The following is a 15,955-nucleotide window of genomic DNA, read 5'->3' as shown; positions in this document are numbered from 1 at the left end:
CAACTGGTGAATAATTTCCATGGTGGAACTTTCAACTGTTAATTGCCTCCATCCTGCCTTCAGAGCACATCCCTCAGAGTCGCATGTCTCATTTGTCAGGCCTACAAAATACATGCACATTTGTGTAATTATTTTGATTACATGCTGTGGAAGCAGGAATGCTCAGAGATGACTTGCCAATTTTCTGTACAGGGAAACCATATGGGACCAGTAATTTTATTTCATTTTGCTGTCAATGGTTATTGCATGATAACTATGAAAATGAATTACTACAGTTCCACCTAAAGATTAATTTCAATATTTTACCTAATTATTTTTTTACATATAAACAAAGACATTGTAACAGGATTATGAAGCTCAAAAGCCGCATAAAGTTTTGAAAATATAGGTAGTAATAGTTATTGCACTCAATCTTTGTGAGGTAATTAAGAACAGCATCAACTTACTCATCCATAAAAACCAATTATTTCTTTAGGAATGTGACATCTTAATCTGTATGACCATTTATTCTGCAAGAGTAAGGTTTTAGCTAAACATCCACTTCAAAATGTGGTTCAACATCTCAATCTGATACATTTTAGACTGGAATACCGCTACCCTGTAGAAATTCTTACACCTTCCAAAAATTACCATAATCTCTCAGCCCAGGTTTTTTGGTTTAATGTTTCTAGGGAGCTGTTTTTCTTGTGTTTTTGTTGGGGTCTTTTCTTGCTTTGTTGCATGCTTTTTATTGTGACCATCAATTACATTTTTCAGATTCAGCATTTCATCAGACCTAATAGCTAAATGTCACAGAAAGCAAAATATTTGGGTGGACTAATATATTCTTCACAACATGAATAAATAATGTCAATAAGCAGTCACAATCTCCTGTTTGGAGCAACACAATGACAATATTTCACTGGCACTTCCCTTATTTTTCTTGTTGTTGGAACAGAGAAACACAGAAATGACATCAAGACAAAACACAGAGAGAAAGCTATCAGAAGTTGAGAGCATTTTCCACCTGTGAACAAACACAAATACATTCTGTTTAAACTCATACAAAATCAGCATAGAATCTACTAGTTTTCAGTACTGCTGTAAGAAATGACCCACAACATTTTTGTAAGACAAAAACTAAATTAACTTTCAAATGCATCCCCAACTTCCTTATGTAAACAAGTGACAGAAAGTTTTCATTCTCACAATTGTGCTATTTGCAAAGTCTAAGTGGGAAAAAATACAGTACATAAGCAGGAAAAGAATGGCAGAGATCCCTGCCAGACTCCATTGCCTCCAACAGATTCCGAATCAAGCCCAGAATGAACAGCACCGTCAAGAGGGAAAAGGTCTGTCATGGGGCTCACCCAGACAAAATGTCTTGAGATAGGGTGTCTAGAAGGAATGCAGAAACATTAGCGCTGAAGCCATTTGTCAGAAGTACTTTAAAACAATCCCTGCTGAACAAAAGTCTTGAAAACATATTCCCTGAAGAAATTTTAATTTCTCACAGCATAATGTCTAAAGAAACTCATGCTCTGCATTTTAGGATTGTGTTACCTTGTGGGCTACCATGAAGGCCTGTTAAGATACATCCATAAAGAGAGCTTGAGCAATTATATGGTAATTTAAACAGATCAGCTGCTTGACAATTCTTGCTTGCTCTGTGAAATCTCAAGGAAGCCAAGGAAAGGAGCTTCACCTGTCACTGACACCTTAAAGCAGCCAGCCCACCTAAAAAACCTCCACATCACCACCCTACACAATTAAGCATCCACTAAGTAATTTGTGTCGGAAGCAAGAGAAAAAAACCAAAACAGCTAAGCAACCGAACAAGCAAGTGAGCCATGAACACATTCCAGACTTGAAAAGAAATGTCATTTTCCTACATGCTCCTACTGACCCTTTTGCTGGCTGCAACACCTTCTGCAGGACCAGCCTCATTACTTGGCCAGATGTTCATCCTGGCTCTTCCAAAACCAGCCCCCATTCAAAAGCAATCTGATTCTCCTGAATCCCACAGCTATTCCCAAGGGTGCAAATGGCAGCAGGTAAAATTGTGTAGACAGGAAAGCAGTCCAATCCCCATACATGTTTTGCTCAGTAAGCCCTCCAGAGTACAAGGACACGTGTTGGCTTTTCTCCTTCCCTAGACAAAAGTTTTGATTCTGCTGGAGTGGACAGCAACTACCACATTCAGTAACAGAAGAGCATTCATTTGAAATTGCACAAGTACATATGTTTCTTATACAGGTTATTTACAGATACACATTATAAACCTCCAGCAACTGCCACCATTCTCTTCTTTCCTCTTGAAAAAAGTCCTTCATGTTTTCCACTATGCTCATCCAATCCCTCAGAGAGAAAACAAATTCCTACAGCCTCTCAAAACAATCAAAAATTTCAAGACTTTGCTTTCTACTTGTTTTGTTTTATTTACAAATCTCCTTTCAACAGTGTTTAAAAAAAAAAAAAAAAAAAAATCTTCATCATCTTTCCCGGGACGAACAGGAACTTTTGGCAAAAAGATGCTGAAAACAACCAGATTACAGGACATTCTAGTCACTTTGAATAGGAGTTTCCACAGCTGATGTTCTAAAATTTTAAAAATATCCACCTACTAAAGCTTTCACTCAGAGTTCAGTGAATCAAGTTCACTCAAGCTTCAGTGACCCTGATGAGCACAGCAGCTTTGGCATGGCAGAAAGGCAGGTCCTGAGGTAGCCTAATCTCAGAAAATTAAAAGCTTTGAAGATTAAGAGCAGGACCTTGAAATGACCCAGACAGAAAAAGAGAGAGACTAAATGGTTTCTGCAGGCAGTCCCTCCCAGACAGCGGGCTGCTGCTAAGCTCCCAAGGTCTGCAGCCAGAAGCTCCAGCTCAGGAGCACTCCAGCTCAGTGCTTTGGTCTCAGGACTCCAAGATGCAAAACTGGAGTTTAAGTTGCTAGGAAGACAGGACTGAGGACAGCATTACTGACTGCATTTGATACCCTATGTGTAGAATATTCAGTTTTTCTGAATAACATCACGTAAGTTGCATTTACCCTGAAGTAACAATGCTAAGTCCTACAGAGGAGCTTATCCCACACACTTCCAAAGTTCTGGTTGTTCTTGTTTATATTCTATTCTCTCACAAAACATGGACAAAAATAAGATGCAGAAATCCATCTGAATCCTCGCCAGTACAAAACTCCAGTTCCATGGAGCAGCAGTTCCACGTTTTTTGGTTTGTTTTTTTTCCTAGGACAGCCACCACTGAGAAAATTAGAATCATATTTCAGGAACAATTCGTATCATTGATTTTACATGCCCAAAAGGAGCATGAAAATAAAACAAGGTGGATATTGCCATTTCAAGAGCAAAGTCTGGCAGGAAAAGCACCAAGTGGTCTCTCACTTGCCAAATTGCTTGGCAGTGCCAAATTGCTACTGTGGGGTATCAAAACTAGCAAAGTTAAAATTACCAAAATTATCATTGAGACACCAATGGAAGGGAAAAAAAGTGACAAACTCAAAACATATTGCTACAAAAACAAAAAAATTTTCCTTCATATTACTTGTTTTCAACTCATCATAAAATTACCTGGAAATAGGAACTTGCTGTTCTTTGCAGTGATTTTTATCACCTCTGCATAAAACTGAAGACCATATCAGCTTCTACACTCAACACTCCTATTGCATAGGAAAGGAGGCTCAGTTCAGCTTGTATTGGCTACTCTGTCTATTGAAGATCTCTCTTTTAAATGGTTTCTAATAGAACAGTTTTTATCTTGCAATGGTTGCAAAACACGCCCCAAATCCGTATGTGTGAATAAGACATACACAAATGCACACACGTGAGTATCTAGAACATATTATTTAAAATTCTTCTCCACATAAAATCATCTTCAGAGGAAGAGTTTAAATTTGTAAGACATATTCATCAAAGGCAAGACAGCGATCAGAAAAAGTGGAGAAGGAGTATAAGCACAAGGGCTGCATCTCCTACTGTTAACAAACTCTGACCAATTCAAAATTCAGTTAATTATTAGGTAGAAGTTCTTCACCCAGAGGGTGTTTGGGCACTGGTACAGGCTCCCCAGGGCATGGTCACAGCACCAACCTGACAGAGTTCCAGAAGCGTTTGGACACTGCTCTCAGGCACATGGTGTGACTCTTGGGGTGTCCTGCGCAGGGGCAGGAGTTGGACTCGATGATCCTGATGTGTCTCTTCCAACTCAGCATGTTCTGTGATTCTATGAATTTCCTTCTGACACAGCTGCATTTCTCACATGTGAAGTCCATGCCAAAACGCACCCATAAAATAATCACAACTATCCAGGCCAGTATAGTAACCAGAAAGACAAAAATAGATCTAGTCTTTCTGTTCATTTTACATCTTAACTAAGACAATTGCCTGAAAGGTCCAGAAAAGGAAATTTCTTCCAAAAGGAAGTTGTCTATGTGCATTGACACAAACACACACTGATGCTAACTTCTGCTTTCACTTTCAGTTCTCTTAAGAAATGACTGTGGAAAGCTGTGTCATAGCAATCCATGTGTGCCAGCAAGAACTGAGTAAGAGAAAAAAAGCAAGAGAGGAGAATATTCAAAAAACAACATACACCTCCATCCCTTGGGCTGGCTTAATCAATTCCAGGAGTAAAAAAAGAAATCATTAAAGGTCTTTACTTCAAAAATATAAATGGAGAACTTAAATATCAAGGCAAAATAAATTGAGTTTATAACTTGAGGAACATCATCCCAATATAAGCCTCTACATGACTATTATCATGAGAAAGATCTCAGTGTTCTCCGAACAAAGCATCCTCATTTATCAAGTTTCAAAGAACTATAAAATCTTATTAGACTAATCAAGATATTCATATTCATAGATTTCTTTACAGTATGTCATCATCTTTTAAAGAAACTGTAAGAGTGAACATAGAGAGAGAAGTCATAAAACTCTTAATCATACAAAGGGGCAGACATACGGGCATACAAAGGAAAGATTCTTATCTTTTCTGTTCTTATGCTGACCTGAACATATGAAGTTAACCACATGCTTGTTTAAAAATGTTTAGTAAACCTTTACTTACCCAGCATCCTCCTGGAAGCCTTCTAATTCATCTCTTTGTTCTGCTAGGGTGGATTCTAGATCCAGATAGGTACCATTATGAGACAATTGCAGGGTGCAGTCATCAAGCTGTAGAACAAAATTCAGAGTGTTAGATTAGAGCAGTCATTCTCTCTAACATACCTCTGACGTTGCCTTCCCATTTTCCAGATCCCCAGACAACATCTCCCTAAAACAAACTTTATGTTGGGAGCAGATAAGAAAAAAGAGTACTGTTTGGCAATTTATGCAATCCCAGATCCATGTTCCCTAGACCATACTTGCTCACAAGAGTATCAACACAACTAAAAACCAGAAATTTATTTGAACAGAGAGAAGAAGATGAGAGGGGTTTAGCACAGTGCCTTTAAAATGCAATACAGAAAGAGAAGTTAATTTCAACGTGTATCTAGGATATAAATGACTGTTCTCCATTCTTACAGTACAGTCATAAGTAGAGTTTCTGAGCCTCTGGATGAAGATAGAAGGAAGAAGGAGCTGTTTTGTGAGCTACTGAATAGCTCCTATGAGGACAGATACAGCCAAGGGACAATGCAAAACATGGCAGACAAGCATTGGGGTCCTGCAGTGAGGACGAGAACAGTCAACCAAGTCACAGATTTTTCTGGTATTCTGCTTTTAGGACCAGGCACTAACTGGCCCCGGAGGGTGCAGGGGAACATTCCTGGGCACTGGGTGGGGGAGGACTGGAAACCTATGCCAGCTTCCTACAAAGGTACTGAGGTAACCAAGGACCAGACCTGAGTGCAGAAACCTGCCTGCAATGATGCTTAAGAGGGAGGGAGGTAACAATTAATAAACTATCTTTTTTTCTCTCCTGTATTCTCTCATCTTCAAGTTTTCCAATAATTGTTCCAGCTGTTGTTACAAAGAGCCAGATTTGATGAAAGTTAGAAAAGAAATTTTCTGGGGTTTTATTTGCAGGGTGCTCATCACAGTAGAAGATCTAGGAAGAATCATTCCAAAACTCTGGCTAACCCATTGACCAGGAATACAAAATAATTACTGGATCGAGAGGGATAACTAAAGAAGCTGGGAGAAGAGCTAGAAAGGAACATGAGCTCTTCTCTCACCATGACATAACTCAGTGTCAAATAACAAAGAATGAGTAAAAAAGCCTTCCCAGGGCAGGGGAACAAGACAACATTTACCAAGGGGCAGGTGAATGTACAGGGTTGTCCTGACTCACCACTAGGGAGGTAAGTGACCATCTGCTCAAAGAATCCAGCCCAGATGCATAAAAAAAGACATCAGTGAGTCCAGTTTAACACACTTCTGGGACCTTCATGTGCAGTACTGCACTGGGGGTCCTTTTGTGACTGGTCCCAAGTTCACAAACATTGTAAGCTCCAGACATGTTGTGCTACTAGACACAAAATCCAGTCTGACAGCCAAACAGAACAGAGAATCATTAAGGCTGGAAAAGACCTCTGTGATCACCAAGTCTCACTGTTAACCCAGCGCCACCATGTTAACCACCAAAGCATGTTCCTCCATGCCACATCCACATGCCTTTTGAACACTGCAGGGATGGTGATTCCACCACTTCCCTGGGGAGCCTGTTCCAACACCTGGACACCCTTTCAGTGAAGAAATTTTTCCTAATATCCAATCCAAACCTCTGCAGGATCAACTTGAGGCCATTTCCTCTTGTCATAGAATCATAGCATGGTTTGGTTGGAAGGGACCTTAAACATCACCTACCTCCAACCCCCTATGTCATAGTTTTCCTGCTGCACAATGGGTTCCAGTTCCTCCTGTTTGCTGCCTATGCTGCATGCATATGTGTAGATGCATTTCATTTGGGTGATCAATCCTGCTGCCTTTTCAGGGGAAGAAGCTCCAATTCCTGCATGAGCATTCGCAGGTGCTTCTGCAGTTTCTAGCACATCAATAACCCTTGGCGCTGCATGGATCTCCACCCCTTTCCACTAACGAGACAGGAGACCAAAGGACCTCACTAACACACTGTCTCTCAAACAGTGGCCTTGTGCCTCCAGGTCTGTCTTCAGTGATCATGATTTTATCCCCTCACCCCTTCAAATCTTGTTTAAAGCTCTCTCAGTGAGTGAGACCTGCTAACTCCTGTGTGAAGTCCCTTTTCCCCTCCAAGACACACGTACCCTGTCTCCTGACGGCAGGCCGAGTGTCATGATCAAAGAACCCAAAATGAAGACATTTCATTTCTCTGGATTTCGCAAAAACAAACTGACAGGTTCATTGCATGCCTCTGTCTACCAAAAAGCAACCAGGGCAATGTTGGTGTAACCACACATACATCCCTGCTGCAAAGGCCACTTTGAGAAGAGTCGAGTATCTAACACCATACTTCATGCCAATCTTCTGCCACAGGTGGCAGCCAGTGACTCTCTGAAGGGGTAAGCAGGGGTGTGAAACAGCCAGTGACTCAAGGAAAGGAAATTACCACCCTTTATCACATCCATGCATTTTTCTTTCTGCTCTTTTTAACACTTAGAAAGAAAATCAATTAAAATCTATCCTTGATGAATTACCTCTTTTAATTTCCCATCAAAGTTCTGACTCCCAGGACCTGTTCAGGATAAGCATAATAAGCAGCCGCTCATCTTATCTGGCAGTCAATACCTATAGTCACCCAGTTTCCTGCCACTGATTCACATACAATAAAAGAAGACAAATAGTGTATTCTGGATTAGCTGCATTGGAAATAATGTAGAAAAGCTCGTTTATAACTAGAGTGTGACTTTTGGATTAGTCCACACCACTATGCTTTGTACTGTTTGCACCTTGAAAGGAAAGTTCAGCCTCTGGAAAAAGGGTAGAGAGAGGAGGTCAAGCTGTTTTTCAAACTTGTCCCGGATTTTTTGCTTTTCTTTTTTGGATTTTTCCCTGGTGAAGGAGTAAGCCATTCAATAAGGTGACATAAGATTTTACTGTGATTCCTGGGGATTAAAGAAAGCAAAGAACCTGCAAGCGCAACCCTCTAATATTAAAAATACAACAGTATTGCTACTCTGTCTCTTTCCAGTTATAAAGGATATTATTAACCTATACTAATTCAAAATACACTCTTTAGAGAAGAAGGACTAAATACTACTCTGGGAAACTTTTTTGAAGCAGTTCAGGGTATGTAATGAAATGCTAATTTATTCAAAGTAATGCCAAAAGGCAAACTACTAATTAGATAAATGTTGTGCTGTCTCTATGGAGATTAGGATATTTGCCCACAATTTCCATTTATACTGCATAATTAAGGAAAAGAAGTTGTGCTTTACTAATATCTTGTGACTTTAGTGTACAAAAAGTACTATGGGAACAGGAAGTCCTTCATGGACAAAAAAACTAAGAATAGTACATTGTACCTATGTTCATCTCATTTTCATAGTTTCAGCTGAACATGGTATTCATTTGTGCTTTAAGGCACTGTACATTGCATGCTGTATTTGTTAATAAGAGTTATGGTAATGAGAGAAATGGTAGTATCTTTTATTTCCACTACTTAATGCTGAGTCTTGCCAAAAAGTTGGGGTTTTTTTCTTCCCTTTCATGTGTACACACAAAGATGGAAGCAATCAAAACAACACTTTTAAAGTTAAGGTAAGTATTAAGGCAATCAACTCTTAAAATCTTCCTTATATAGGATCACTTTGCTACTCTGACTCCAAGTTTCACTTGCACACATATTTTACAGGCAGAATACAAAAAGAGAAGCCACTTCATTAATTATTTTTAATTAGTAAATTGCATGCATTTTTCAACACAAAGGACAGCTGATGTTCTCTCATTAGTGCTTATTAGTAACAATTCAGGATGTTGGTCCCTCCCCTCTGCTCAACATTAATCCCAACTTTATCTGCTACACATCACTTCTCCTCTCTCTGGAGACTGTCACAAATAGCCCCATCTAGTTCATTCATTACATGCTTCTCACACTGATCATAATTCATATTGAAATCCTTATTAAAAACCATCTTCTCTTAGGAAAATCAAAAGGCAGAATTCATACAAACAATCTTTCAAAAAACATTTAACTGAGCTGTTTTACATCATCATGAATGAGACTGATATTCAGCTTTTTAGAAATTATTTTATTTATTTAACCTTTTTCTTCATAATTTTCTTTAACCGTTCAGTATTCCTTACTAGTCCCAAAATTCTGGTTTGCATTTTGTTGTTATTAAACTGCATAATTCATTTACACTGCTACCAAAAGGTGAGATTCTCCAACACCTTTTCAAAATCTTAAAAAGCTGTTTGTTCTAAAAATCTCTAACCCATCCCTTCAAATTGTTTATCATTTTTTGCATCGCACTTTATGGTATTGCCAAGAAGAGCCAAAAGGTCGATACAAGTCATTCAAATGGAACTCATCCTGTAGGCCTTACAGCAATTTTCCATACTTCCCTATAGTCACATTAAAAGAATACTACAGGTATCATGGAACCATAAACAGAAATACGCACTATCAAATGGGACAAAAACAATGCTACTTCTCTGAGTCAAACACAGGGTTACTCCATCACCAGTCTTCTGCAAGATTTTAAGTTTTTTGATTAAAGCATAAGCATTAAATGATATCACAAAGCTATACAAAAACCTATGTGTTCATTTCAATTACATTCTTATCTTCTCAAATGAACAGTTTCTTTGGAAAACATCCATGGTATATTTTTGAATCCCTATGGAAATTTTTGAAATCTCTCGTCTCTACAAAGAGTGGGACTACCTAGGAGTAGTCTCATTCACAAAAGAGAAGAAACAAAAACATATGTAACAGTCAACAAAAAAAGTGCTTTAGTCAGAATCACCAGCTGCGGATAGTCAGATATAGTCAGATAGTCAGACCTATCCACTGGGAAGGAAGCCATGAGAATAAGGCTGTCTTCATGCAGGTCTTCCTCATTAAAAATGTAACTGATGTGCTAGTTATCATCTTCAGTTTCATACTGAAATGTTAAGATCTGTACTCTGTCATGACAAGATCAGTATCAAGAAGTAGTAGTTGCTTAGGTGCTGATTCACTGATTTATAGCTGTCTGTTTGGACAAGATGAGAACCTGGAAAAAGCTTCTTAAGCAGCACTGACCTCACTAGCTACTCATGGATTTTCCATAACTGACCAGAAACAGTGAGACAACCAGATGCTTGTGTACAACAGCCTGAAATGCAAGTAGAGCAACCAAATTAAACCACTCTTTCTGTAATAAAAGCTCTAGAAGAACAGAAGGATGTTTGAACTTTTTCAGATCGTAGCTGGTATCCACACAGCGGTAACTGATCCACACCGCCCATACACTACTACAGTACTTTTGCTGCAACCAAAACTGGCACAAATGGAAAACCGTGAAAGCACCATGAACACAAACCTAAACACCACCATCCCAACAGTTCCATATATATATATGGATATATATTATGCATGCATTTTAAATATTTTTCCCTGCAGTTTTAAAAAAAAGTAACAATTGCCTGAATTTGACAGACATGTTCAGACACATCCAAAACAGCTGATGAGGAAGTACATTACAAGACCATAAGGTTACAAACAATATTTAGACTGTTATATATTTATATCTACACTTGTTAAAGTTTCACTTAGAGAAATTGAACACAATTCAGTATGCAAAAGCAAACAAACATTTGATAAAAAGTTTAAATATGAGAATATTTAAAAGCAGAGCTTCCTATTCCTTCACCTTTTGCCATTTTGCCCATTACAGAGTGAAATTGTACCACACAAAAGGATACGGGTGTCCTGGCTTCAATTATAACCAGGAACAAGCACAACAAGGTCAGAGCTGCAGAGCTTGATCCTGGCCCTGACTCAAGGGTCACTCCCACCTCACCAGCACACAGAGAGCCCTCAGTAGCAACACACCCATCTGCAAAGTGAATACATACAGGTTGGAGAAAGCTAAGCAACCCACTCATGCAAGTGCTCCTTATAAACTACCAGTAAATTAACAACATAGGGCAGAAGCTCAGTTTGTCATCTTCTGTCTCAAGTAACCAAATCTGGCTAGTAGTGGCTAGTCCCTCAACCTGTGGGGCCAAAATAATTCATATTACAAGACTATCAAGCTTAAGAAGACTCCAAATAGATCAATAGTAGTACACCGGTGATGATTTTTCTTCTCAAGCACTGACCAACAGAAAGAGGTAGCATCCATTTTTCTTCATAAAGAAATCCTTGTTGCCGTGCAACAGGAAAGCTCATATTTTCTTTGAATTTCACAGTTGAAGTACATCACCAAAAGGAGCAAAGAACAGCAGAGGAAAAAAGAAGAGCAGCACGAAAAGGTGATGATCAGCCAGTTAGCTGATGCCAATAAATGACTGCTGCCACTTCCAGAAACTAACTGAAGTAAGAGAAACAACAGTAAATTTAAAAAAAAAAAAAAAAAAAAAGTGAATTCAATCATTGTTTTCATCTACTGCCTTTAGCTTCTTACAATCCAAGAGAAATACCAAGAAACCAAGGGTGAGGCATGTGAGGAGAGAAGAACAGAGCAACTGCCATGTCCACGCACTGAGGACTGCCGCATGCTCCTCCTCACGCACCCTTGCAAGGCTCCACGCACACACCAGTCTCCTCACTCAAGAAGCCCACTGGGTACATAATTCAATGCAAAGGCAACACACATTTTACTGTGCCAAGAGAAACTCCTACAAATCTGCTTTCTCTTCCTCCCGAAGGCTTTGATAGATTAGTATACATCCAAAGTGGGCTTTCCTTGGGTTTAATGTCTCTGTCCCATGGCAGCAGTAGGTTGGCAGAGGTTAAGTGGGGGGAAATGGCGGATACACCCTCCTGTCTTTTCAAAAAGACACAGCAGACCCACAAGCCATTCTCCTCTCCCCTGTTTATTCAAACACCACAGAGTTGTATTTTTTCAAACAATCATGAGAAATGCTCTTTTCTCACCTCCAACTCCCTGCCCTGAGAATCCATTCAGAAGAACGTATTTTGAACAGATCTCTCTAAATGGCATGACCAGCAGGTCGAGTGAGGTGATTCTCTACCTGTGCCTATCTCAGACCCCAGCTGGAGTACTGCATCTAGTTCTGGGGTACTCAGCCTAAGAGAGATGTGGACCTATCGCAGGATTCCAGAGGAAGGCCATGAAGATGGTCAGAGGGCTGGAGCACTTCTCCTATGAAGACAGGCTGAGAGAGCTGGAGTTGTTCACCTTGGAGAAGAGAAGGCTTCAGGGAGACCCCACTGAGGCCTCCCAGTATTAAAGAGTGGTTGTAAATAAAAGGGAGAGCAACTTTTTTTATGAGTAGATCGTGAAAGGACAAGGGGGAAGAGTTTTAAACTAAATGAGGACAGATTTAAATTAGATATTAGGAAGGAATTCTTCACTCATAGTGAGGCACTCTAACAGAGAAGCTGTAGATGTGCCATCCATCAAAATGTTCAAGGCAGGTTGGACGGCCTTAAGCAACCTAATCTAGTGGGTGGTGTTGCTGCCTATGGCAAGGGGTTGGAACTAGATGATCTTTAAGATCTCTTCTAACACAAACTAATCTATGATAAATGCAAAGAAAGTGTTACCAAGTCGGCAGCCAGTGTGTGCCAAGAATAGCCAAGTATCCTCTTTATATTACCTTGTATTTATATAAAAGTAAGCACCCTTCAAAATTGAAGTTCAGACAGTAACCAAGGATTATATTCACAGGACAAAGGGCCCTACAGTATGAGATGAGAGGATACTCTTGTTTACTGGTGTTAGTATAAATCACCAAAACCACTCAACTTTGCAGTCTCTAGCTGGAACCACAGCCAGCTCTCACCAGATTTCCAGTAATTTGAGCTAGACTCACTGGACAGATTATTTTGTTCATTTGGTTGTTTCCAAAATCAAAGAGAAAGGGAGTGAGAGAGGGAGAGATTAGAGTAATCCAGTATCAAGCTGAAGAAATAAAAATCTCTCTTCAACTCTAGCTTTTGGCACAGTCTCTGAAAACCCTTATCTTACTCAAATGTCTTAGCTCATCTTTCATCTAAACATGATTGGGTTACAATTGTTCTTATTAGTGGTGGTGTGCTCCTTATTCACCTACAGCATGCTCTGCAGAGTAGGGTTGATGAAAAGCAAAGTTTCTTTATACTCAGTTTTCCCTTTCTAAATCAAAGCCTTGTTTGGCTTTACACATCACAAGTCTGACACATTCACACACTTAAGCTATGCAGTTCTTAAACATTCTCCCTTCTGGTTCAGCTGTTTTCAACACAATGGGAATCCTGTTACCAAGGCCAACAAGTCTCAGTTTTCCTTTTGCATTGTCGTATCCTCCCTTCTTTAAGAAAACCAATTATTCCTCAGGAAAAAGAAGAAAAAGCAGCTTTTCCTACTCACCAGCCCAAAAGTATTTTTTATTTCTAAGCAAAGTAGTACAAACTGATCGGTGGAAATGAATGTCTAATACTGTTTCTTCCAAGGCCAAGCTTCACACTGAGAATGATCACATTATTTTCAGAATGTGCCATATTTTAATGCTTTTCAAATTTTATTGCAGATCAGCAAATTCAGGTTTTCTGTACCAGCACATGGCCAGTGGCCCTTTGGTGGCCCTTTAAAATGAAACAGTGTTGCTGTCACTGTTAGTTGTCATGGACTAATGAAAAATATTAATGGTCTAGTTGCATCCCACAGATCACAGCAAACCCAGCATAATTATTCATCTGGCTTTACAGTTACAACCAACTGCTCTCTTGATAAGGGCCTCAGTCTCTCCCTTCTCATGTGAGTAGGTGCTACCTGGTCTGTGTCATGTCATCATCATTTTGGGCAATATGATGGAGAAAGAACAAAGCATCTAGGCCAGGACTGATGCCATACAACTCATCTTGGGTGAAAAGCTTGACATCAATGAGGTGAAAGAAAAGCAAATAATCTGTATGTAAGCCACATGTTAGTGCCCAAAATTAGCAGTGAACACTAAAAACTACTCAAGTACGACAGCAACCCCACACACCATCACATCTTGATCTAAAAGCCCTGTGTGCCAAGTAACTCCACTGCAACTACTTGAAACAAAGCTATACTCCTTCCCCCATACCTTTCTCCTTTATAAAGCTGATTTTGTAAATCAAAGTATTTTCTTAAAAAAAACCAAAAACCTATCCTTTAAAATTGCAATTAAACCAATACTTCCATGAGGTCAGAGTTTTAAAAGGAAGGTCAGGCACAGGGGCTATACAGAAGGTCATTTTTAGTGATGGCAACCGTGCGACCTTCAGTCATCCATGCTCACAGCTCAGCAGGTTTCCGAACTCTAGCAAACTCGCTCTTCCATACTCATTTAGAGATTGGTGGAAAGACACCTAATAACTTCCTAGATCTTAGACTTTACATTATAAGAAGTAATCCAGCATGTACAACAGCATTCCCAAATTTTTCAGCCCTTTAGGAGTGATTAGCATATCTTGTAGGAGTAATTATTAATGCTAATGCACGTGATTTATTTTTAGCACAGTAATTGCCATTGTCAAACTACTTCATAAACTACATTTGCTTTGCAGAGCTAATGCGCAGTCACATTGACCAAGCCATGCCTCCACACAAAGGATAATCCAAAGGTTTGCACAACTGGGCGTAGGGATGTAGGAGCACAATCACTTTAAAAGGAACTGCTACTCAGATATGGAAATGGTGGTATTTTGAACAGTCTGCACTCCTAGTCTGAAACTGCAGCTTTTATCTCTGGTCTGGTAGACGCCACAAAATACTCCTGGGGTCAGGTAATACAGTGCGTGAAGTGAAACAAAAATGCCACATTAGATCCTCAAGAGCCACTGGAAAAATACACTGCCAATAAAAATATTCTGCTGAAATAACAAAGACATTGAAAACAAACACAAAAAGCTGTTATATTAATATTATGGGTTTGGCTTAAGAATAACAAAAGGAAGTTCAGAGTTCAAAATTCTGAAACTGCTATTTCAGGGGTCTCAAACACAGCCAACACACCACAGGGAACACATAATGAGTGGATGCCTACCTGTTGCTAATCTTGGGCAGTTTTGTCACTGACTCTCAGACCTTTTGCTTTGCAATTCCCTTTAACACAGTGCTCCCCAGGGAGCAATTTAGAATTTATTACAGTATCTGCATCCAAGTGTGACACCGTGGCTTCCAACAGCAGCCACACAGCCATTGTTAGAAAGCGTATGATTGCTCAAAATGTCAATAGCCATGAAACAAGAAAGCCAAATTCATTTAGAGTTACTGCAATGTTTAATATTAACTAAAAAAAAAAAAAAAAAAAAACTGAAAAAAAATTAAAAATAATTGCATTTCTGCATAAAAATACTGAAAACAGCATGTGGGATGGGGAACTAACACACCTAATTCTATCATTTTAAGTTATTTAAACTTGAGAGGACATGCAAGCCAAATTCAACCAACAGAATTCAGTAAAGTCAGATTTAGACCAAAAAAAGCTTCATCTCTTTAACTCAAAAAAACCATTTTTCTCATAGTAAATATAACAAACCTATAGCATAAGCATAACTTTACCTCTGCATCTATTCAAACTTTTTGGAATCTAGATTTTTCAAATCCCTTCCGCCATCTGTATTCAGCTTTTCCTAACTAAGAAGACCAAGAGCTAGCTCTCCTCACCTTCATGGTTAAGGACATCTTCAGCTGAACAGAAAGGAGAGAGGCCATAAAACCAGGATTCTTTATTTGAAAGTATATACAGCTTTTTGGCTGATACACAGGGGATGCCTACAGCTGACAAGCTCTCATTAACATTTGGCTGGAATTACTGTGAAGGTATCCAAGGAAATGGAAATACTCTCAAAGAAGGAGATAGGTCAAGAAAAGTGAGAGGAGGAGGAGGAGGGAGAGTATCAGCTTCAATGG

The 15,955-nt window shown here is 39.3% G+C and overlaps 1 protein-coding gene across 4 annotated transcripts in view; it reads right to left on the bottom strand.

Annotated features, from left to right (window-relative positions):
* FHOD3 (formin homology 2 domain containing 3) overlaps positions 1 to 15,955 on the bottom strand; it is a 386,114-nt gene that overhangs the window by 339,396 nt on the left and 30,763 nt on the right. For all 4 annotated transcript variants that reach the window (XM_082288796.1, XM_082288793.1, XM_082288794.1 and 1 more), the window contains exon 2: positions 5,062 to 5,168. In XM_082288796.1, coding sequence (XP_082144922.1) covers positions 5,062 to 5,168 — 107 coding nt within the window. The remainder of the gene's footprint in view (positions 1 to 5,061; positions 5,169 to 15,955) is intronic.

The sequence above is a fragment of the Coloeus monedula genome (genome assembly GCF_965178545.1).
Source record: "Coloeus monedula genome assembly, chromosome: 1".
NCBI classification, from domain to species: Eukaryota; Metazoa; Chordata; class Aves; order Passeriformes; family Corvidae; genus Coloeus; species Coloeus monedula.
Note: the sequence above shows the minus strand (reverse complement) of the source record. Positions and strands in the feature narration are given on the sequence as shown.